General features: G+C 38.5%; 1 protein-coding gene across 2 annotated transcripts in view; it reads left to right on the plus strand.

The window, feature by feature from the left end:
• LOC121316050 (cysteine-rich motor neuron 1 protein-like) overlaps positions 1-25,983 on the plus strand; it is a 266,068-nt gene that overhangs the window by 162,024 nt on the left and 78,061 nt on the right. Inside the window, exons 6-7 of one of the 2 annotated variants that reach the window (XM_041250754.1) lie at positions 8,251-8,433; positions 19,717-19,914. In XM_041250754.1, coding sequence (XP_041106688.1) covers positions 8,251-8,433; positions 19,717-19,914 — 381 coding nt within the window. The remainder of the gene's footprint in view (positions 1-8,250; positions 8,434-19,716; positions 19,915-25,983) is intronic. The other variant, XM_041250755.1, reaches the window with a different exon arrangement.

Here is a 25,983-nt window from a genome sequence, read left to right on the forward strand (position 1 = left end):
ACAACAAATAAACGACCAAAACTGTGTTTTTCATTAACCCTTTATGCTCCTGTTTACTATATACACATGTTCAATATAGAGATAAAAACACATTTTTTAAAATTTTATTTTCCATTGTTTTGTTTGAATAATGAAAACAAAAACAATGCTAATAATGCCAATAACAGCAATAATCCGTTAACAGCAATTATCAAATAAAAATCAAACAGCATCAAAACGTGTGCCATTATCGACTTGCTCTGTGCCATTTATTGAAATGTTCGATACAACAGAACCCAGGGTTGCCTTGGCAACCACTGCACATTTTTTTTGTGTCCTTTCTTTTGTTTTCATTTTTGTAGGAAACCCGGCACCATTTTTGCTGTCTCTGTTTCTCTAGTGTTGGTTTTTGTAGATTCGGTATTCGGTTCGGTATTCGGCTGATTCTTTTGAGATGGATTCGGTATTTGGCCGAATACCAAAAACTTGGATTCAATGCATCCCTAATACTTGTAAAAGTTGAATGGCTTCCCACAGTATATCTCAGTCTTCTAAATGCCCACAGCTAGATTGGAATCGTTGCATCACACACAATTGGATACAAATGTCACCTGACCCTCCCCCGAATTTCATTGCACAGTCCACTGCCTTAGAGAATGAAACCTGAAACACTATACTGAGAAACCGTTCATAGAATAGAATGGGAAACTTCTGGGTTTTCATTTGACGTACGTGCATACGTCATGGTGTTGAAGTGGTTAATGACTGTAGCTGTGTTTCTTGTTTGTAGTTAATTTGAAAAACTTACTGTGAGCAAGTTTGTGGTGTTGTCATTAAAAAAAAAAACAACAAAAAAAAGGTATGACTTTTCTTTTACAACTAATTATTTATTTTAAAAAATCATAATAAAATTAGATTGTTATAAGGAATATTTCAAGATAAAACAAACATAACAATATGCTTTATGCATTCTTGAAGTCCAGCTGCTGTTGTATTTTTAAAGCCCTCCCTTGTTGTCTCAATGTAGTTCTCAAAATATGAACCTCTACAGTAAGTACAATTGGTACACCATATTGGAACCATTAACATGTCCGCCCTGCAACACTATGTCCTCTTGGATGTAAGAAATACCACATATATGTTCTATGTTGTATTTTGAACTGATGTAATTCTTACATATACTAGAAGCAGAAAGTTGCAGGAGCAGCAGGCTAGACATGGAGGTTTGACATAGTAAATATAAACTCTCAAGAAGAATACAGTAGTTATACAGTTGTAGTTACTTTGATATTTCACACCCATACAAAGGTGCTAACTATTTAGAATATAGAGTAGAGATAAATATTTCATCTTTCTATGGGCATGTTTAGTTCACTGGTTAGTTGCAGTGTTGGACAATGAGAAATGCAACTCTTGAGCAGTTGTGTCAGTAGACTTAGCCAGGGGTTTGAGAGAAGGCTGATCGTATCTACTCGGTTGGTAGGTAACCGTGTCAAAGACTGCACAACTGACAAATGTTGCATGAAGAACAGTCTCAAACGTGATGACCGTATGGACTATTGTGGAGAACTGTGACGAAGTGCTCGCCCCTGTGTATATTTTCTGTTATATGTTGCGTGTGGTGTGTTAAATGTTGGTGTACAGTCATTGGTACACAGGATATAAACAGGTCTGTGTAACACGGGTGTTTAAAATGTATATTTGTATTTAGGCACGAGGATTGCACAGCACTTCACGTGCAAATAAAATGTAATATGTGAGCACAGGGAATTGCACTTTATTAATTCACGCGCAGTTTTACCGCGACTCCAATTGAATGATTGATTAGCAGTTGAGGAGACTCGCTACACGTGATGATAGGAGTATTTGAAATGAATAATCTGGATGATGTGGATGTATGTTCGCTACTTGATTGAAAGGAGATGGAGACTGGGTTGGGATTGCCATGCCCTGCAGATGTACAGGTTTATTTACATAGTACAGACCTTATAGGAACCCCAGTTGACGCTACCAGCAATGGTAGCTCATGGGGGACATATGGGCCGGCATAAAAAAGGCAAAATAAACACTACAAAAACTATCAAATAAAAGGTGCTGTGAAAACGTCAAATGCTACTCCGGTAACAAATGAAGGTCCCGCTTCCAAACTTGTCTGCTGTACTGGGTGACAATCTACTACTCCGAAACTAACCCCCTGTTCCTTGGACACTTAACCCAACTCCAAACTCGGATATACATTTGATCATTGGTGCATTGCAGCTTCCTTCTCCCAAAACAAACCCCTGACCTCCTCCTGAATATACACACGATCGCTGTTAGAGGTGGTCACTTTGTTTCCTGAACCCAGTTTTTCAGCAGCTCGGACGGGCTGATGCTTCAGCAGCAGCGCTTTGACCCCTATGGCATACAGCAGCCGTGATCTGTATAATCGGGACCCTTTTATTCTTGGTGCTCTACTGCACCACCGCCCACCCTCTGATTAGGAGTTCACAGCTGGTAAACACACAGACGCTGCTTGTTCCTGCAACTAAACAAAGCATCAGGTTTCTCCATTAAAACCAATCCCATTCTTATTTACACAATCACAACATTTGTATTTACAATAAGCAATTACAGAAACCCTCTCCGTATGTGCACTACTCCAGCCCTGCTACAAGGATTAATGTGAATTTTACCTGAAAATATTTTGGAAAAAATCCCAAGAGGCATACTTATCAGGAGCATATCAAGACTGGATGTTTGCTGCCTGTCTCTACTTTTTTTATTATTTTATTTAAGCATTCAGTTCCTGGAGCATACTAAACCTTTTATGGCATGCATAGTATTTAAAAGTCTCCCTAATGGCACCTTCTACAGCTGTAATACATATGGGAACACGGGCCTGTTCCCAAAAAGCATTCCAGCCTCTCCCAACTTCGAAAGTAGGTCGCTGAATGCACAGCCTCAATCTAGAGCCAGCTAGAGACCTCTTGTGTTATTTTTCCTGATCTCTGCAGAAAGCAATTTAGTAACCACTGTTAATTTGATAAAAAAAAAAAAAAAAAAAACGTGTTTAGACAGGGATGTGTGACATATTTTTAATAGCAAAAGTGCATTCCCTTCCTGTCATCCAAATTACACTATGTAACACAATTTTTGTTCCTGGGTAGTAAGTGTTATTTCCTAATTGCTTATGCCTCAAAAGTATAGAAAATGGCTATTATTCCCCACAAACTTTGCTTTTGTGACCAGGACAGTGATATTTTAAAATGTACCTATTTCCAATGAGAAAACAGGCGAATTTGTGTCTTTTCGTTCACATAAAGTCAGAAAAAAACAACATATGAATCCAAATTAACATGTATTTATACTAAAGTAATACAAAAATGACTACAAAAGATTTAGAAGTGAGTAGTTTTTCGAGATTTACGATTATACTGTAAATCACTTTCACGAATCAGCCCCCAAATGTAGTCTCCCATCATGTTCTCGTTATCCTGCCCTTGGTAGCGGCGTTCAAAATCCAGTATATCCTGGTGGAAGCGCTCGCCTTGCTCCTCCGAGTACGCTCCCATGTTCTCCTTGAATTTATCAAGATGAGCATCAAGGATATGGACTTTGAGGGACATCCTACAGCCCATTGTGCCGTAGTTCTTCACCAGAGTCTCAACCAGCTCCACATAGTTTTCGGCCTTGTGATTGCCCAGGAAGCCCTGAACCACTGCTACAAAGCTGTTCCAAGCCGCTTTCTCCTTACTAGTGAGCTTCTTGGGGAATCTTCTTTATCTGTGGTCCTAAGAAGACACCGGCGTTGACCTTTGCCTCAGACAGCTTAGGGAAGTAGTCTTGAAGGTACATGAAGGCTGCCGACTCCTTATCTAGAGCTCTGACAAATTGTTTCATAAGGCCCAATTTGATGTGCAGTGGTGGCATCAGCACCTACCGGGGGTCTACCAGTGGCTCCCACTTGACGTTGTTCCTCCCTACAGAGAACTCGGTCCGCTGTGGCCAGTCCCGCCTGTGGTAGTGCGCCTTGGTGTCCCTGCTGTCCCAAAGGCAAAGATAGCAGGGAAACTTGGTAAAACCGCCTTGGAGACCCATCAGGAATGCCACCATTTTGAAGTCTCATATGACCTCCCAGCCGTACTCATCATACTTCAAGGCGTCCAGCAAGGTCCTGATGCTGTTGCAATCCTCTTTGAGGTGTACCGAGTGAGCCAGGGGAAGAGACGGGTATTTGTTACCATTATGGAGCACCACGGCTTTGAGGCTCCTGGATGAGCTGTCAATGAAGAGGCGCCACTCATTCTGGTTACAGGCGATTCCGATTGCCTCGAACAGACTGGTCACATTGTGGCAGAAGCTGAGCCCATCTTGACGGGTGAAGAAGCTGGAAAAAGATTGTTGGCGCTTCCTCTGATCTGCGACTTGCACACTTTCATCCAACAAGTTCCATTTGACTTGGTGAGACCAAGATCTCTAATCAAGTCGTTGAGGTCTTTTTGGTTGGGGTAGTATGGGTTTCTCTCCTCAGCTCCACCTCTGAAATTGTCATCTGGATCTACAACGTCTTCCTCGCTCTCTGACTTGCTGCTCTCTTCTAAAGACAGCTGCTCTCTCTCCGGAGGAGTGGGTATGGGGAGCTCATGGCAGTGTGGCACCGAGGCGATGGATGAAGGAAGGTCCGGATACGTGATAGCAGGTGCATTCTTGCCAGTCTGACGTTTGGAAGGGTCCACCATGCAGAAGTAGCAGTTGCTTGAGTGGTCAGTGGGTTCCCGCCAAATTCTTGGGATAGCGAACTTCATGGCTCTCTTTTCCCCTCTGTACCATCCTACAAAAATACATTTATTTCACCCATGACTAATGTGTAAGAGATTCTCGCAACATTTTTCATATATGATATATTTTTTCAATAACGTTGAAAATTGTAAAACATTTTAAAATTAAAAACTTTTACAATTTTAAAAATTTTAACAAATTTTATAACATAAAATTCCGAGCAACATTTGTCCATCTTACCTTCCAGAGTTTTTTTGCCATGCTCGCAGGTGAAATGAGGTGCCCAGGGTTTGTCTTGATCCCCGACAGGCATGCCGAAATATGCCTTGTAGGCCTCACGCATCTTAGCAGATGCTTCCACGGAGTACTTTTTCGCTCTTGTCTTGATAAATTGGCCGCAGACATAGCAAAATGTGTCTGCCGGATGCTTCCAGCCTCTTGATGCCATCTCAGAAAAATGCAGATATGTATCCACTTAGGCAGCTGGAACTAAACTGAACTGGTGGGCTTAAGGTCCCTGTATTTATACTACTATTTATATTACTGGAAAGTTCTAGAAAGTTCTAGAAGTTACTCCAAGTTTACTCAGCACTGAATCTATCTGGAATGTTCTGAAAAATAGGTACATTTCAAAATATCACTGTCCTGGTCACAAAAGCAAAGTTTATGGGGAATAATAGCCACTCTCTATACTTTTGAAGCATAAGCAATTAGGAAATAACACTTACTACCCAGGAACCAAAAAATAAATAAAAAATTGTTACACGGTGTTATTTAAAATGGCCACATTTTTGTTGCTGTTTTTGTTTTCTAGTGGAGGTGCACCAATGAGATTTGTAATTTCTACCACAAATACAGGAGTACTAGGTTGGGGCAGGTTCTCCAATTGCCAAAATAACAGTGGGCTGCATTGAATTAAAAGAAAATATGTACACAGTTTTGATTCTTTCCAGATTGCATTTTGTATTATTTTCTAACACATTAAAAAGTCAGCAGGTCATTTTGAAATGTACACCTGAAATGTGCTACACTATTCACTACTTACCCCATACAGGGTTATTTCGGGCAGCCTTTTATATTGGAAAAATAGCATTTGCTGTTTGCTATTCCCACTGATTTCAATAACAAAGGCATTGTTTATACCGTGTTAAGCACGCAGTAAATTTCAGGCAAATTCGGCTGTTTGGATCTCGTTATGTGCAATTCACATAGATTTAAATAACAACCATACTGCTGTAGTAAGCGCTCTTACTAATCCACCAATTAGCAGTTTTCACCTTGTTACATTGCCATTCACATAAACTGCAATAAAAAAGGCAGCACTTTACTCCAGTCTTATATGGCTGGTAAGAGAAAAGCGATGCACATCAACATGGAAATTCAGTATAAATAAAATGTCTCTGGTAGATGCTGTGCGCTTGCTAAAGCATGCTTGGAACTCTGTCAGTCAGCAAACAATGCTACGTTTATTCAACAAGCTCGGGACAATGTAGGAATGGATCTGATTATGGACTTGGGGAAAGGGGTGGAAGTACTCCTGTAAATAATGTGTGTTTATAAACTGTGTCATTCTTGTTCAGATCTGTTAGCGTTCTCTGTGTGTTTTGGTGCTTGTGTGACTGCAGCTGAAAGACTGCCTGTGTGCGAGTGCATCACTGAGAGGGGTGGGAGCAGGTCTGACACGACCAGTCAGGTAGGGATTGTTGGGCCAATCAGTGAGGAAAGGGGAGGGACTTGGGTGTGTGGGTGGCGAGAGAGTTGAGAGGCTGAGTTTGTGAATGAGAGGAGAGGAATGAGATATATGACTATTTTTAATGACATTAGTTAGTATTAATATTTGTCTAGCAGAGTAAGATTTTAGTGGTGCACTGGATTCAAATTAGCATTGGTACATTTTACAAATGCACTGTTTACTGTGTAGGAGGCTTGGAGCATTTTTGTACAAATGTAAGAGGGTATTTTTAGAAACATTTGTTGTTCACCAAAATGTTGTAATTTTAAAACGTATCCACATCAAGACAGCACATAGAAATAGTTTGGAAGCTGTGACAAGCGCTTGTAAACAGTGACAGGTGAGACTGATTGGCTGATAAACTAGCATTTTGTTTCTTTGACCAAGTCCACAATGTGAAAGTGCTACCATCACATGCCACAAAAGAAATGGGAAAGTAACGATTAAATTTTTTTTTTAAAAAAGTAAAAAAAAATGTCACGTCATCCCAAGACAATTTCTAATATAGTTCGCCACCCCCTTCTTTTTGAGCATTCATGTTACTACACCAAAAACATGTGCATTTCCATATGTAATTAGAATGACATCTTTCAGGACTTGCAACACAGGGAGTACAAGCAAGGTCCTAATTTTTTTTTCTCTGACCTCTCACATACGAGTAACAGAACAATGTCTTGCTTTGAACTTGCGACTAAACTATGAAATCCTTTTGTAAACAAAACCAAAAAATCGATCTTTGTTTCGTTCTTCAGTAGCCAATGTTTGTCTGTCCATGGTCTTTTGCTGTTTCAGTGCTAATTCAGATTTGTTTCCGGATTTCACAAGTGTCCTTTTAAATCTCTCCATGGCTGAACTAAAGGTCACACTGAAATCCTGCCACACTTGTCACTATACAAATAGAGTGTATGTGCACTGGTGACATGTACAATGAAAGTAGGGAGCAAGTGTCTGAGTTTTAGTTTTTTCCGGGAATCCTGGAGGGATTATATAATGGTATTTAAAACAGGATTCATTTAACCGTCTTTTTACATATCTGCCCTTATTCTGATCCCATCGCAGTCTGATACGCGATGTACTACTGTAGTTTTTATTACATTCCTAGGTTTTAATGCATCTTTTTTATTAGTGTAAAATGGGGGTCTTAATAAAGATTTTTAACCGCATACACTCTTGTTTGTTTTGTTTACTGTACTGGTGATTGGGGGACATTTTGAATGTCAGGTTATTGTGTGGGAGTTTATACCATCCATCGCTTACTGCGGGTGTATCACATTAACACAAACACACCCGTTCTAAGCAGTGGTGACTGTACTGCAATTAGTTTTGTAGCTTTTGCAGTCCATAGTTACTACTCTCTTATTAGAACAGGGTCAAAAAAAAAGAACAATCCTGGCATAGGAATAAGGAACACACAGTGCTAGAAAGTTAGAAAGCCAAAAAAGAACACATTGTTTTATAGATGTGCTTAATAGTTTTGGTAGTATTTCTAAATGTAGCACTATTGAATGTTTAATAGATATGCATGAAGCAATGGAACCGCACTGTAATATATACTGTAGAACTATGGGTATGGAAACTTGTAACAATAATAAAATAGCAGCACTGTACTGCATATATAAAATATTGAGACCAATTGAGAAAAATAAGACCAGCACAGTCAAATGAACATAATATCATCACTGTGTACATGTTCAGTAAATGAAAAACAAGATACTCTGTTGCAGAGCTTTAAGTGCCTTCCCCAATGCTGAGCCTGTGGGTGGTGTTGTGTGTTGCAGAAACCAAGCCAGCCTGCATCTTCCACGGTGTGGAGTACTTTGATGGGGACATGTTTCGCATGGACGCCTGCCGCTTCTGCCGCTGTCAGGGTGGTGTCTCGATCTGTTTCTCTGCACAGTGTGGGGTGCTGCACTGCGACAGATACTATGTGCCAGAGGGAGAGTGTTGCCCCATCTGTGAAGGTAAACATCACATGAACAGTAAACAGTAAATTTGGAGAATATACAGTTGCCTGTACCTTAGAACTTGATCTCCTCAGATATCAGAATATAAGATGCTTGGGCTTTGTTAATTTGGATATGTCACCTCTTAGAAAAACCTGGTTCTAAATTTGTGTGATGGCTCAGCAGAGGCCCTCTGTCCAGTAGGCCAGAGCTCATCCAATGCCCCTGCAATGTGTTAGAGGACACTATGCTGTGGATTGCGCTGCCCTTCAGATAGTCATTTCTGCTTTGTAGGCATTAACGCTATATTGTCATGTTACTTTCAAACAGCTTTCTATTTCTTTTTTTTTTATTTTAGTGTAATGCCCCATACAGTAAATGGATCACCCAAAGTGTCTTAGAAGCAAAAGCATGTGCCATCTAGTGGCATGCCACTTTGGTTACCCTTTGTTTTGCTGTAAATACATTGCTCTGTATGGATGGTGCTGGCGCTTTGATACTTTGGCTGATCTTTCCTACTTTACAGATGTAGCCCACAACTCAAACTGAAGAGCAGATCCTAAACTCATAATCAGCACCTCAACACAGACTATATATATATATATATATATATATATATATATATATATATATATATATATATATATAGAGAAGAGAGAGAGAGAGAGAGAGAGAGAGAGAGAGAGAGAGAGAGAGAGAGAGAGAGAGAAATTGTATTTTGTAGTTTCAAATGTGTCATCATAACAACAAAGTCCCATATGCAAGTTCATAACCCCTCAGTTCCAAACTAGTGCCATTGGAAGCCTATATTTTTATTAATCCTCAGAGAATGCACAATTGAAGAAATGGCCTGTTTGGATAGAACTATGTGGTACTTTAACCTCACCAAAGTGGCCATAAGCAATGCTCGAATGCATGACAAATGCTACTTCAAAAATCCCAAACCCATGGATTCCATAATAATTTGCGTGATGCTTGTAGAGTTCATCAGAATCTATCCAGTCATATCTTTGGGTGATTTTTGAGTCCCCCCATACAAGTTATAACTTGGTACAAACAGCAAAAATTCAAATTTCAAGGGAGTTTAATGACCAGTGGTGAGACCTGAAACCATTTTTTTTTCACAGAATCCACATCCCCTGTAAAGGGTTAGGCTGAAGTTCGAATAAAATTCGTCAGTTACCCCTCGTCCGGCAATTTGCCAGAAGTGAGTAGGGTGCTCCTAGTAGTTTTTTCTGAAAAGCCCAATACGAGTAGAACGAGGTGCTACACATGATAGTAGCATCTAAATTGCCCCCAGGTTGATTTTTCTGGTCAAGATCCCTTTCTCACTTTAGGTTGACCACTGCAAGGACACAGGTCGAAGGGGAAATTAAAAAAAAATATAATAATGGTTATCATTTCTGAACTCAGGGTGTCTGAAAACCCACAGCTGAATTTTATTTTAGGAAAATCTGAGACGGACAGGCAACAGCACTGTTTGAGTTGGCATGGAATAACCAATATTTTTTGCATATACAGGCTAACTTCACTGTAACGAACTCCCACACAACCTGAAGAAATGTTAATTATATCAGGGTGTTCACTATAATAGGGTTTGGCATTTTTCAGAATAATGACAAAATGGTAAATTTGAATTGAATATCAACATATAATTATTTTATGAAGATTCCTTCACATTGACCAACATTTAAACAGTATTGTGACAATCATGTCACATGTGTGATTAACCACATTGCAAGACAGAGAGAAATGCCGGCACAGGCACTCAGAATTTATTAACCACAAAACAGAAAGTAGTTATGTGACGCCACCAACAATGGTAACGCACAGAGGACTCATACATAAGACAGGCAGGCAAGCAGCAAGTGTCAATCGAGCACCCGTCTGTAAACAATCATTTGATCAAACATAACAACTCCAAAAAGCACACAAAACAAACCTGTTTCCACATATAGATTACACCAACACTAATTTACCTTGCACAGGGCAGTCGTCCTGCTACAGGGATATTTAAAAGAAAACTGAAAAATAAAAAAGGAAAGAGTGTACACTTACATGTTGAATACAGTAATTACATGTCCTTTCTCTTGAAAAAAGTATCCAGCGTAGATTGCTCCTCACGCCTGTTGCCTGGTTGCAGTTTGTGTAAACATGACTGACAGGCAGTGATTGCATTCGTCATGCATGATTCATACTACAATAGGTCAACCATGTTCTTTATTTTCACTGAGAGAATAACACACTTGAGACTGGAGTAAGTTCAGCCAGTACTGAGATTGTTCTATCTGGGTCGATCTTGTACGTGATTGTTCTAATAGGGCTAATTTGCATTGAAAAAATCGGTTCTTGCTGTTGGGATCGTTAAAACCGGGTGTTCGTTATTAGAAGGGTTCATTATAGTGAAGTTAGTCTGTGTATGAAGAACTGCTTGTCCAATTGTGATGTCACTTGGCAAGGTAATTGTTCAGAAAAGTTCAAGGTAAAATGTAATAGTTTATCAGAGACAGTTACTTTGCAGTCAGCTCTTAAGAACGCTGAATATGTCAGTTATGTAATACATTTATTATGGCTAGACTATCTAATAATTCGAAATTAAAACATTATGCAGCAGCGCTGTGCATGGGAACAAGTCCTTCTTCAGCTGGATGGAAAAAGCAGCACGTAAACAAACTGTTATAAACAAGTTGTATTCCAAAATAGAAGTTCCGAAGGATGATGAGATGATAACTGAAAAATAGAATGTTAATTCCAAGAGGTTACAAAATGCCTAATTTGAAAATGAATGTGCTGTTTGCTTCCTGGCTGCATTGTCCCATAGCAGTGATTTATCCCACAAATTGTGAAGTCTTCTGCAGTGTGGCCAATTGTGTTAGATTGTCTGGCAACAGGAGATGTAGAGGTGTTAATTCTTATACTTGATATAAAAAGTACAATTTTTTTTTGCTTAAATGAGAATATACCATTGACTGTATTTCTTAAAGAGATGTGTAAGCTAAATTCCTGCTGTGTTGGTCAGACAGACTTAAGTGAATTATAAATTGGGAGAACTGTTTTCAAAAGATTCCTGCTGTGAAGAGCAATCAGATGTGGCTTTGTTAAACATTCAGATTGTTATCAGAGTTAAGTATCGAGCTTCAAACAGATTTAGATTACACCTTGCATCTTGAAACTAATAACAGGACCATGTAAAATTCCTGTCAGACATTAATTCTGAAGGAATGTGTATTCAATATGAAATCAAGTCAAAATTGTGTCATTCTCCCATCTAGTGGATGATGTAGATGGTTAATTTTGGAAAATATGTTAACTGTTATAAAAACGATATTCTTGTGAAATCTTACATTTACAAACATAGAAATATAGTGTAGTAAAAGCCTTAAATGACAAAATATAAGTAATTTATCATTAAAGAAATTGATTAAAATCTAATTAATTCATTAGAATGATAATTATTGTACGTATATAATTTATTTTGGTACCTCATTGTGTGGAATCACATCAGGAAACTAGAAACGTGATTGTCAATTAAAAGTAAATAACTTAGGAAATGTTATTTCACAAAAGATTAATTTTAACTAAATGCAGTTTGTAAAGATTTACGATCTTATGTTTGAATGAAGATGGGAGGTCTCTTTTTGGTGAAGTTATGATGTCACCTGCTTACATTAAAAACAGCCAATAAAACTGCCTGATGGAGGAGTTACCAATGGAATGACTAGGAGAGTCGTCCAATCTAATGGCAATAATCAGAGAGATACACCTATTTTCAAATTTTATAAAAATACTTGCAGAATGGAAAATGCTGTCTCAACAACTGTGACTCTCTCAAAGAAAATCTCTCTCAAGTGCTCTCTCTTATATGAATCAAAAGAAAAGACAACAGAAACATCTAAGTGTGTACAATTGGACTGAATCACTGAAAACTCAACAACAAACAGCTGCTGACAACAAAAAGCGACTTCTTGAAGAAAATATCTTAATTCAAACGATGAATAAAAAACGTGTTGCTACTAAATCTAAACATATGCTAAAATACACAAACAAGTAAACATAAGAATAGTAAAGTTCATTAATACCAAAGTGCTTTTTTAAATCTTATCTGCATATAAAATAACTCAGCCGAACTGAAATTTTAAGAAGAATTGTTTAATGCTTTTGTTCAGAAATGTTTTAGCACATAAATCTCTCATTACCGTAACAACTAAAAACTGTTATAGAAAGAGAAATAGACATACAATCGATTCGGCATTATACATTACAAATTAGTAAAATTATTTATTTAATTTTTCAAAAGACTTTGATCTTCATATTTATTGACTAATAAAATTAAAGTTAAACTTAGTTTTGGCACTTTTATCAGGTTTTGTACTGCTATATATCAATTTTCCCTTTCCAGTCCGATGTCGAACCCTGTCCGACATCATCAAAAAGACATAAAGAATAGGTCTCTAGTCGTTTTTTTCTCTGGACAAAGCAGAGAAAACCTTTCAATGGCTGAGTGAGAATGATGTGAGCAGAATGAAGTCGAAAAAAATAAATAAAAAAGGGTGTATCTCATAGCCCCATGATGCACTACAGCGATAACAAAAACATAACAAAGGAGATAGCTCCTTTTGCATTCAGCGCTCAAAGAATATCACAGACATTTGCAGAGCTTTTTTGAGTTGTTAAAGTAACAAAATAATGACTTGGATTGCATTATTGAGGTGTTTGGTGATAAAACAAGTGATCAGGAGAGGATTTATCAGTATGCGCGTCTATAAAGAGGTATGTGAAAAATACAGCGAAAAAGGGGTGGGGTTTGGCTGGAGATACAGTATTGAGTGTCCTTTTGCTATTCAGTGCCCTTTAAACCTGTTTTACTCTGAAAAAAAAATTTAAACAGCACGTGTAAATTAAACAGCGCGTGTGAAAATAAATTGGACCTGATGCGCCTGACAGGCACTTAATAAATGGACTGCAAAGGGTTAAATGTATACCAAACTGTTTTATTTTCTAAAATATGAACCCCTTAAGCCTTTGCTAATATTACTTTCACTCCTGCCAATGCTGTTGCAGTTCTATTCATTAAAAAATCTATTGTTACGGAATTTACATTATAGTTATGGTAATGATAGCTTGTTCGACATACTAAGGTAGATAGCGCCTGTGCAGGGCACTGCAATCCACAGAAGGACGACAGTCAGGGCAGCAGGGCGGCGACCGGCACATCTACGGAGCAAGTAATCGCACCACTGATATATGATCAACAACAGACAGCGGTATCAATGCACAACGCGAACGACAAAACTCTTGACGGGCAAACCGATAAGCCCAGGGCAAGACCCGTGTCACGCGTGTGGGTAGCTGCTGTTCAAGCATACAGAGAGACAGACGTGGTGTTGATGTTGAAAACGCCGGCACAGGGCCGCCGGTTTTATTAACAAATAAACAGAAACGAAAGTAAAATAAAGGTGGTCATGTGACGTTACCAGCGATGGTAACGCACAGAGGACTAATACAGCAAACCGTACAAAAATGCAAAATAAAACACAGTACAACAAACTATAAATCAGAGGTGCCGTGAAATCGGCAGGCCTTGCAGCAGCCCCGATCACAGCAATCGCCATGCTTTTATACCGACGCTCCACTGAGACACGCCCACCCGCCTGCTTGAACAGCTGATTGCTTTCAGCTGCTGCTCCACGCAGACGGGTGATCGTCCCCGGCGGAGCGCCACAGCAGCTAAACAATTAATTAAATTAATATGTTAACAATTCACCCAAAAACATACAATAAACTACATATTTCCCCATGTGCAGGGCTTACGCCTTGCCACATATCCTCCCGCTCAGAATGGAACCCATAGGGGTCCATTCGACAAAACAAAAATCATAAGGGTCGGTGGGAGGGAACATTAGAGCCAGGCGCAACCTCCGTACCATAATACCAGACATCAGGCTCCAATGTTAGCTCCATAATATCAACATCGCTATAAACAATAAAACATGCACACACATACAACCATTATTCACATTATTAACACTAATTTACTATTCTCATTTCCCATCACCATCATTATTTAACCTTATAATTTATCATTCCTATAATAACCATTCCTAACATCACTACAATAGTCAATCCTTTCACACTACCAATCACTCTCATCCATCAACACATAACTTAATAATCTACTAACACGTAACAATAATTAACAACAATACACCCACAATTATTAACCCCTGGGCTTCTATAAGGGGGCGCCCATTCAACACCGCTTACCCCCTAAACCCAGTGTCCCTTCACGGGGCTCCTCTCCGGAAGATTGCCCCGCCTCCTTCTGAGATGATCCCCCACAAAACGACAGGTCCTCCTTCTCTGACGCTCGGCAGGCAGTTCCCCCCGCTGGCTTCCGGGCAGGCAGTCTCTCCTCCTCCCTCGCCAGCTTCCAGGACCGGAACTCCTCCTTCTGCAGCTCTCGGGGACAGACCCTCCTCGGCCTCTGCCGTTCGGGCGGGATCTCTCGGCTCCATTACAGTGCCTTTACAAGGACCGCGGCTCCATCCATCTCCTTCAGCAGCCCCTCAGGGTTACCTGCAGTGTGCCCTTGCCCCCCCCAAATAAATTTCAAGGGTTTGCTCCTCCTGTCTCTCCGTAGCCATCTAGCCTTGCTTCGGCAGGATGCAGCGGAATCCACTTCCGAAACCATATGTGACAGGTTCTTCCTTGTGTAACGCGTGTGGGTAGCCGCTGTTCAAGCGTACAGAGAGACAGACGTGGTGTTGATATTGAAAACGCCGGCACAGGCATGCAGGCTTTATTAACAAACAAACAACAAACAAAAGTAAAATAAAGGTTGTCATGTGACGTTACCAGCGATGGTAACGCACAGAGAACTGATACAGCAAACTGTACAAAAATGCAAAATAAAAAACAGTACAACAAACTATAAATCAAAGGTACCGTGAAATCGGCAGGCTTTGCAGCAGCCCCGATCACAGCAATCGCCATGCTTTTATACCGACGCTCCACTGAGACACGCCCACCCGCCTGCTGGAACAGCTGATTGCTTTCAGCTGCTGCTCCACGCAGACGGGTAATCGTCCCCGGCGGAGAGCCACAGCAGCTAAACAATTAGTTAAATCAATATGTTAACAATTAGCCCAAAAACATACAATAAACTACATATTTTCCCATGTGCAGGGCTTATGCCTTGCCACAGACACTTAAAGATTTAAACAGTGATTTAAAGTAAATATGGAAGTAAACAATTTATAATGACGTTGCACAGATTCCAAAATAGGTTATAAAATATGAAATAGTAAAACTTGAAAAAACATTGGGGCTGATAGGAATAGTATAAACAATTGTGGCTGCAAAATCCAAGTTGCCTAGAGGCAATGCAATTATTTTGCACTGTGGCCTATGTAAACTTAAGAGCAATTTCAAATTAATCAACATGCACAAATGTTCAGCTGCAATCATGATAATGAGGGTCGCAAAGAACACCACCTGCTCATCAGGTTATTTAGCGGCCGCACTTACAGCCCAGAGGTGAGGTGAGTTAGGAGTGCAGAGAGCCGTAGGTGCTGTATGAGGTTTGATGATCACGAAAATCAAAGCAAACAAAATAACATGTCAGAGGAAGGGCAGCAAAGTCATCTTGGCACGAAAAAGAAAAGAAAATATGCTTGTTGCAGTGTACATACGGTAAAGCATTAGGATATGTACTGCCTTTATTGTGTGCATTTCTACCATGTTGGATTTGGTGGGATTGAGGCCTTTACTGATCATTTTACCTTACATAACCCCCTTACTGACTAAATCTCTTGGCATTGTTAAATAGAGCAAAATATTTGTATTATATATTAATTATTATTAATAGGCAAATATTTCAATCACAAGGTCAAAATATTGTAATGACCTTGATGATAAAGAGAGACGGAGAGCGTTGCAAGGTGCAATTAATAATCAATTTATGAATCTCCTTCACCCACTAACCCCTGCTTTCTTGAACTGTAACTCTCCCTTGGGCTCTCACTCCACATCACTCCCAGGCTTCAGTCTCTCTGTCTCACACAGGCCCAATCTCACTGGCTTTCTCTCGCTAAAATTTGGGATTGCTTGGTTCCTCCAGATGTTCAGTGCTTGAAGCTTTCATTACCCCCCCCCCGGCAGGTAGTTCTTATACCCGCCCCCCGCTGCTCCCACCCACTCCATCCGGACCGACCAACCGGTTCCATCCCTCACTCCTCTCCCCATTCTAAGTGGTGGCACCCTAATAATACATGCAACACATACACAGGACAAGACAGATGAGACAAATAACGGCACAACATACAAGTCCAGCTGACACAGAACGGTGCCCGTGTCGCTACAGTATAATCAATTTTCTTGTAATGCAGATGGGAGTGGACTTAAAGGGCATTAATGCCCTAGTCATTCCACATTTGAAGAAAATACTTTTGTGAAATACTGGTGAATGAATTTATATTTAACAATAATTTAGTATAAAGCATTTCTAAAAAGTGTCATTACTGTAACAGTTCCGTCATTACCAAAACAAAGTAAGTTGTTATGGTAATGACAATTTTAACCCTTAATAAATTTAACCCTGAATAAATGATTAACCCTTTCCACTCCAATATTGGACCCTTTCCGACATCATCAAAAATACGTCAAGCACAGATTTCTAGTCGTTTTTTCTCTAGAGAAAGCCAAGAGAACCTTTCAATAGCCAAGTGAGACCGACAGGAGCCGAGAGAAGATCTTTTTGAGATGTTATAGTAATAAAATAATGACTTGGATCGCATTATTTAGGACATTGGTGATAAAACAAGTGATCAGTAGAGGATTTATCAGTATGCACAACTATGAAGAGGTATGTGAAAAATACAGCAAATAATGGGTGGGACTTGGCTGGAGATGCAGTACTGAGTGTCCTTTTGCAATGCAGTGCATTTTAAACCTGTTTACTCTGAAAAAAAAAAAAATTAAACAGTGTGTGTGTGTGAAAATAAATTGGGCCTGACTTGCTTGACAAGTGCTGAATAAATGGACTGCAAAGGGTTAAGCAATTTTATGAATTTATAAAAATGTATTTTTTCTCATTTTAAGGATTTTTGAAAACAGGAGCTGTAGAGGGATCGTATTGGAGATTACTAAAATGTCTTTGTATGATATGTTGTATTTTTGTGTCACAGGACGATAGGTAAGAACTAGGGGGATAAGATTATTAGTAGTCTTTATGTAGCTTTTGTACAAAATATCCTTTCTGTTTGTCGTAGATGTACGTAACTGAGCTTCTCTTACTGTTGTGTCTGGAAAACGAGTTTCTGAAAAATACACAAGTTTTAGTTTGTTTTGTTTTTTAAAAAAAGTGGGAGTATGGAATGCATTCGCAACAAGCTTTAGGATATGAAGAGTATGATGGAACTGGTTAATAAAATTAATGAAATCATTTAATTCTTCATTAATATTAATTGAGATGCCGGATATTTCATCAATGTATCTAAGATATAAGAAAGGTGTATTTCCTCTGAATTCTAGTAAAAGTTTATTTTCAATCCATCTTATAAAAAGGCGTATGCGGGCCTGTGACAAAGTGTCCGCCCCTGTGTATATTATCTGTTATATGTTGCATGTGGTGTGTTAAATGTTGGTGTATAGTCATTGGTACACGGGATATAAACGGGTTTGTGTAACACAAGTGTTTAAAATGTATATTTGTATTTAGGCACGAGGATTGCACAGCACTTTATGTGCAAGTAAAAAGTAATAATATGTGAGCATGGGGAATTGCACTTTTATTAATTCATGTGCAGTTGTACCGAGACTCCAATTGAATGATTGATTAGCAATCGAGTCTTGGTACAGCTGCATAAAAAGAGCATGTTTTCACCCACTCGGGGTTGGGTGTTCGGTGAGTGGAGAACGGGAGAGAGAGGAGAAATTATTTACAACAATTGCTATTGCGTGCTGGTGGGACCAGCACGATACTTGTTTATGTAAACTCACCATGTTTGTCAGTGTGTCTGTCCGTGTACCGTTTTGTTAAGTGTTAGTCCATTTTTGTTTGTCTCTTTTATTTTGGCGTAGAGTTCCGTGTCCTGTTTTCTGTTTGTTTAAACCCTTTTATTTTACAATAAACCGGCGCAAGCAAGCGCCATCATCGTTTCACATCATCTGTCCTGTCTGTGTGTATGCCTTTTCCTGGTTCTGACGCCGCCCACTTCGGCCGTCTTTGTGACAGGGCCCCATGTTAGTTCCCATGCTGACACCTCTTACTTATTTAAAAAAAAATTCCATTAAAGGAAAAATAATTCAAAGAAGGACAGGTTCCACAAATTTTAGAATAATATTGGTTGCAGGTTCTTTTACTGTCTGGATGTTCTTAAGTGCTTTTAAACCATCACTGTTGGGGATAACTATGTAGCGGCTTTTGATATCCATTATGAAAAGAAGGCAGTTTCCACTGTTTCTATGTAAGGCAAAACTATCTATGGTTAGAGTCTTTGACATGTGTAAGTAGACATTCCTCAATGGGTCTAAAAGTATCATCATGAAACTTTGAAATGATTTCTGTGTGGCAGGAGCATGCTGATACAGTGGGTTTTCTAAAGTTAGATTTGATGCAGGTTTTGTTAGTAAGTTATTAGAGATGGCAGTCATGATTGTAGATATGATTGTTGTTTGAGAGAGAGAGAGAAAACTAGGAATATTTATGTTCTGGGAGACATGGATCCCTTGGCCTTGAAGCATTTATTAATTAACCAGGAAACACATTAAGACCGACCATGCAAAAAGCATTATTTTAGATTCAGTACTATAAGTGTACAGTAGGTTATGCATATAACATAATAATTCCAGCCATTTACTTCCTAATTATATCATATCTTAAACTGGATATGGTATGTATTTGCAATTGTGACTTCACTGGTTCTCGATTTTCAAAAAAACAAAGTTACTATGTGTGCAAATCTGTAAGTAATTTGTGCTACCAAGTCAAAGTTATTCAACTTCAAAGTTAACTTGTTAAAAGTGTTTCTCCTTTTGGCTTTCACACTTTGTGACATCTCTAAATTGGCATAAAACCCAATAATATTTAGGTTGAATCTAGACTCTCAATTAGAAATCAAATCCAATTGCCTAAAAAACAGACTTAACTATAAGCAAAATGTAAAGCCAGTAATCATGCTATTTGTTGTCCAGCAACCAAGTTCCACCAAAAAATGTACCTACGAGATGGATGTATTGGTTTTGCTAAATCAGGAGTTCCAAACTTGATTCTCCCTCACCCATCCGTATTATCACCCTCAGATCCCATCTACCCTGTGTTCAACTTTGCTGGCTGTTACGTCAACGGACAGATCTTAGCGCACGGTGACCACTGGAGAGAGGACGACTGCACTTTCTGCCAGTGTATCAGTGGGGATGCCCGCTGTGTGGCGGCAGCGTGTGGCCATAGCTGCCTGCACCCCGTGGAGGTCCCGGGGGAGTGCTGTCCAGTGTGTGAAGGTAAGAAATGCTTATGCGAAAGGGTGGAACAGTTTAAGGATATTGAAAATGTGCTTAGAGGTAGCATTGTCCTTTTAACACTTAAGTGGCTTGTTTTGTATTTATCTTTGAAAGACTCTTCCAGGATGTAATTCTAATTTATATCAGTTTTGTGGGTTTTTTTTGGGTTCCTTGTTAACAAAAATTTCTCCATAAACACTGTACTTGCTCAACCTTGCACATCTTCCTGTTTCGTGTGAACTTTTTGTTTTGTACTGCTGCCATTTTCAGAACAGCTTTGGAAATTAAACTTTCATTAGCCTCAAAGGTTCTCTTCCTAGAAAAAGAAAAAGAAACATTTACTACCCATCAATGAGAATCATTGCCAGTTGCTAGGTTACAGGTAATAAGAAAGTGTATGGGTTTGATTGAAACAATATTTAACGACTTACTGGTTGAGAGCGTAGGACACTGTATATAAAATGAATGAATTAAAAATATTTGTGGTATAAATAAGCTAACTGATTATTGATGATTTGTCTACCATGCTTCATTTATTGTAGGGTTCTCATGCTTTTTCACTTAAAATTACATCATACTGGTCTTCTAGAAGGCAAGTAAAACCAGCTTGTTCCAAAACGACCAGTTTGTGCAAGACCAAAGTGTGGTTTGTACAAACACTCTTTAACTCAGTGCAGTAAATGCCTCTAGACCCTTTCTTATGTTATGCCTGTACAGTTTGAACCAGGACATTAATAATATCTCTTACTAATGTTTTAATTTTTGCATGCGACACCACCTTTCTATTTGCCACAGTGAAAGTTTGACTTAAAGTCTGGTACTTTTACACAAGGGGCTTCACACAGTGATACATTTTAAAACAGTCACACTCTGAAATGCTGAAAGCAGTGGACCGGAATGGCATTCACTGTGACGGCTGAAGTCTGCCCATATGGATTTTTGCCTTGCTTAAGGTTAACTTAAGCAAGAGAGTCAGCTGTGTGTCTTCTTTAAGAGATTACTTTATTTGCTCTGTCTATACAATTGTTAGTGAACACCAATCGACTTCTTTATCATCATCAGTACTTACTGTTGCTGTGTCCTGTGTATTTCCAATTGTTTCAAATTACATTTGCACCAGTTTCATTTTAGGGTTAGGGTAATACAATTAAATATTATACATGTCATTGGAAATGTCTTTTAAAATAGCTGTCTGTGAAAACATAAAATATATAAATAGACATCTATGTGTGTTTGAGTGTTGCACTGTTCTTTAGCTGTATCTTTATAACCACTCAACTAATTGTGATAATTGGATTAAAAATGCTGTAAGATCCCATAGAGTAAAACAATCAAGGTCCTAGTGACCAGCGTTTGTATGTGAGATAATGAAGGCTATGGGCATTATTTAAAAAAAATAAAAAAATAAAAAAAATAAAGTGCACATGCAAATTTTCAGAAGAATAAAGTAGTTTTAACTATAAAACTCATAAGAAACAGTAATTTAACATACTTTCCGGCTAGTATTGTGATTATATTATTTTTTAACTAAAAATGTATGTTAGCTTCAATGTAGAATATACAGTGCTCCCCCTTTATAACGCTGTAGTCAGGAGTCATAGTTAAGAGACACTGCTATTTTTTTTTCAGCCTTATAACAAGAATATTTTGTTAGTGTAATGGCATTATGGGGCAACTGGGAGCCATGACTGTACCTACTTATAACCTGTTCTGCAGTATAAAGGGCTGCCTTGTAAAGGGGGGGGGGGGTCACTGTACAGTACCGAGAAAGTTTGTGAACTCCAATGATAATTATTGAAATTCCATAGTTTTACCATGATGGCCTTCTTGAATCAAAACTTTTCTTAAATAAACAGAGTTTTGAAACAAAATGATGTATGGAGTAGACCAGGGCTTCTCAAACTCGGTCCTGGGGACCCCCTGTGGTTGCTGGTTTTCATTCCAACCGAGCTCTCAATTACTTAACTAGACCCTTAATTGAACTGATAATTTGCTTAATTAGACCTTTTTACTTGTTTTTCAGTTCTTGAACAGTTGCATATTTCAAGTTAGCTATAACATTTTATAAATAACTTGAACTCGGTTAACTTTTTTTTTACTTAATCTTTTTTTATTATTCTTATTTGTTTAATTCGAAAATACAAAACTAAACCCACAGCTTTGTTAGATTTTAAAAATAATAATATTATTATAAATAAATACTGAATAAAAATGAAGGGTATGCCCTTGAGTGAGTATGTTAGAAAATACATATATAATCTCCTTGAAAGAAAGTAATTTGTAAGTACTTGTTCAGTTGCTCGCTTTAATAAGTTTAATTTCCATGTTTTGTTTATTTTTTAGATATATTTTTTAAATGTTTTATGTTTTCTTTTTATTGATGTATAATTATCACCACTGGGAGTTCTTTTATCTCACAATGGCTAATTTATTGAAACCTGAAGCATGAAACATGATGTGCAATTCCTGCTATATGTGTTTGTGTTGCAAAACAAGAAAAAGGGAAAAAGAGGCTGTAGTTCCTGCGTATATCAGTATTTACTATATCTAGACATTTTTGCTAAAAAGAAAAAAAAGGAAGTTAGTCAGCTATGGGGCTTGTACTTTTTTTATTAATGAAAAAAAGGTATGAAATGTGAAATATGAGAGTGGAATACATTTAGTCACTCATGGAATGATGTGAATGTTTTCACAGAGAGCTTCTGTAAACATCTACTGTGTGGTTTGAAGGGGCGATGTTAGTTAGCTTTGCACAGGGTAGTAGATTTAGACAAGCACCTAACAGCTAACTGAAGCATAGCTATACAGGTCACACTTAGGAGGCAGACTCTTGACTTCTTCCCCTGGGGAAGAGTGCCAAGGGGTTGAGGCAATATCTAATTAATTCACATTGGTAGGAGTTTTGCAAACTGGGTATTTAGAACCATTAAAATCCTGCAGGGTCACTGAATTACTGCCTAGTCTAATCACCTCCTAATCTCACTAGAATTTTTTGGAATTTAATTGATACTACTGAGAAAGTCACACAGATATATGAATTTAAAGGAAAGATTAAAAAGAAAAGGTAATACTGTAATGGTGTTATGGATTATGTTGCCTTGTATTATTTTGTATTGTTTTTACTGACCTGGGACACTAAGTGTAGCAAGTAAATATGGGAAAGGAAGGAACCTATAAACCCGTGTTTCTCTGTAGGGGGACCTGGGGGGACGACAGGGGATGACTGCATTTTGTCTTTCTTTGCTGGTCTGTTATAGCAGGAAATTCTAGCACAAACCGGCACCCAAGAATCATTGCCGTTATGGTTTGTTTTTGTTAATTTTTTGTCTTTCTATTTTTCGGATTACTTACTGGAAGTCACTGAGGTTCTATTGGATACTGCGCCTGCTCAACTTAGTTTTTTTTTTTTTCGTTGAAGGACTCTGTTCAGGACGTTTCATATTGGGTTTGGGACTGGGTAAGATTGTTCTGTGACTGGGACACTAATATATCTACATATAGAAATATCTCACTTCGAAACTAACCTTTCTGAACTTTGGACTGAGACGGGTGTCTGTTTGAAATGGTCATTCAAATGGGCATACTTCAGTGACTTGTTTTAGTTTTGTCGGCAATGTTACGTTGTTTTATTTTTTTTTGTTTATTAACCTAATGTGTGCAGAGTTCACGCATCAGTTATAACAATGTTATAACAACACCTATGTTTCGTTGTTTATATAACTCTGAGATGTCCTTAAAAGACAACTTGGACAGTTGGTATTATATATATATATATATATATATCTATATATATATATATATTTTAATTTCAAATTAAGTTAACAGTCCTAGTCTCGGAAAATACGGAAATTTTTACTATTATACCCTGATATCGAGAAATTGTGACACATTTTTTGAGAATAACATTGATTTTTTAATAATAAAAATACATTTTAACCCCTAGCGGTCCATTTATTCAGTGGCTGTCAGGTGCATCAGGTCCAAATTATTTTCACCCTCGCTGTTTATTTTACACGCGCTGTTTAATTTTCTTTTTCAGAGTAAAACAGGTTTAAAGGGCACTGAATAGCAAAAGGATACTCGGTACTGTATCTCCATCCAAGCCCCACCCCTTGTTCGCTTTATTTTTCACATACGTCTTTATAGACGTGCAAACGATCTAGCACAGCCACCTCGCTTCAACCTGCTGCTTACTTTTTCGTAGTTGGAATTTTAGACCCCAATAGCCACACTGTCTTTGTTTTGACTCGGTACTGATCAAATAAATTATTGGATGGGACAAATAACACGACAACAAACGTGCTGCATACATTGCCTTTATTAAAGTATGCCAGATGCCCCGGTAACTGAGTTTTGGGGCTGTTTCTAATCGAGTTCCACATCTGTATAACTTGGCAAAGCTTTGCCTTACACATCCAGCCAATTCAGTGGATGCATACGTGCAGTCTCAGTGTATGGGCAAGTCAACAGCAGGGGGATGCTGCATGCTTGCCTTTAACAAATGACAGCACACTGTTTTAGTAAGGAAGCAAGTACCACTATTTTGAAGCTTTACAGTGTTCTGAAATACCATCTACTTAGGTTTATGTAATGTTTAAACAGGTCAGCGAAACCCTAATTTTATTCCGCAACCTACCTGTGAACAATACTTCAGTTTACCGCGATTTAAGTAGACCCCTATTTCTAACAAACAGGCAGCCGTTTTCAAAGAAGTGTCATTAGCTTCCTGAGGGATTCAAAGAGAAGCTATTACAATTTCAGCATTTCTAAAAACAGTACCAGCTTGGACAGATCGGAAATACTGATCAGAGCCCCGTATGCCAAACAATACCACAGTTCAAAAATTGGGAGAAAAACAGATGTGAGTAATCATGACTGGAAAGGAGCAGCAGCACATAACGCACATTAATGCGCTCTGTGATATCAGACGGCTGCAAACTGCCTCCATATGCGTAATTTTGAGGTTGTATCTTTGTAAATGCATATTTTATTTAATGTTTTTATTTAATGTCTTTTTTCCGCAAATTAAAGGTGGGAAATTTGGGCTGTGTCTTAAATTAGGAGAAATACGTTAATAGTTTTACCAATTTGAAATATGAATACTGCAAATAAAAATACACAAATGTGGAACAGTTGCCCTCAATACATTTATAAATGTGTGACATTTTATAGCAGTGAAATGCTAGAACAAAACACTTGCCAGTACAGTTTGAGTCTTGCAGCAGTGTAATGTTTGTATTATCAGATTCTTCTGTGAAAAACAGTAGAGTACCACTTTAAAAAGAACTGCATATTTCAAACAGAATACAAGGGTGATGTGTATTTCCTTCTCACAAGCTCCTTGAGAATGCCCAAGTGGGCTTTTCCATTAAATTCAGTTCTATTCAGCTCTTTGTTGGAAGAGCTACAGTATATCTCACGTTGGCATTGTGTTCTCTGTGTCGCAGAGGGAAGAGTAGCTGGGAAGAGGTATATGTAAGCAATAAGGCACGAGAGGGTGTTGGATATGCTCTAATATCACCATGCCCCGGGTCTTTTGCAATCCGGGGATATTGACAGGAGGGATCCATGCCAGATTTGTGGTACCGCTTCAGTGGCAGCAAAGATGTTGTTTGAATTTTGAAATACTCAGTCACTTATCAAATTCACTTTGCGGTTTATTCCTGTTAAAAAATGGTTAAGACCGGCTCATAGGGTCACATAGCTTGAGACTGAATACTCCCGTCCCTCTGAGCTACACACAGACATAAAACTCCTGTAGCAAATTATTTAGATCAGGCACACCCAACCTGCATCCCATTTGTCGTCTGACTTCGGCCCAGTATATTAATTCTATTTCACTTATGAATATATAGTAAATATCTTTTTAAACTTTGTTGACTTGCTTTTTCTAATTATTCGCATAAAAAGTAGCACACCATTTTAATTCGTACAGCTGAGGGTAATTTCTTCTTATCAGCTTGTTTCCAACTAATTTCACGAGTCTTCCACTCCTTTCTCAAATGCACAAACCTGCTGCATTGAAAGAACCCATTCCCAACATAGGAGGCTTGTTGCTAGGGAGTGACA

Source organism: Polyodon spathula, chromosome 5 (genome assembly GCF_017654505.1).
Source record: "Polyodon spathula isolate WHYD16114869_AA chromosome 5, ASM1765450v1, whole genome shotgun sequence".
NCBI lineage: Eukaryota > Metazoa > Chordata > Actinopteri > Acipenseriformes > Polyodontidae > Polyodon > Polyodon spathula.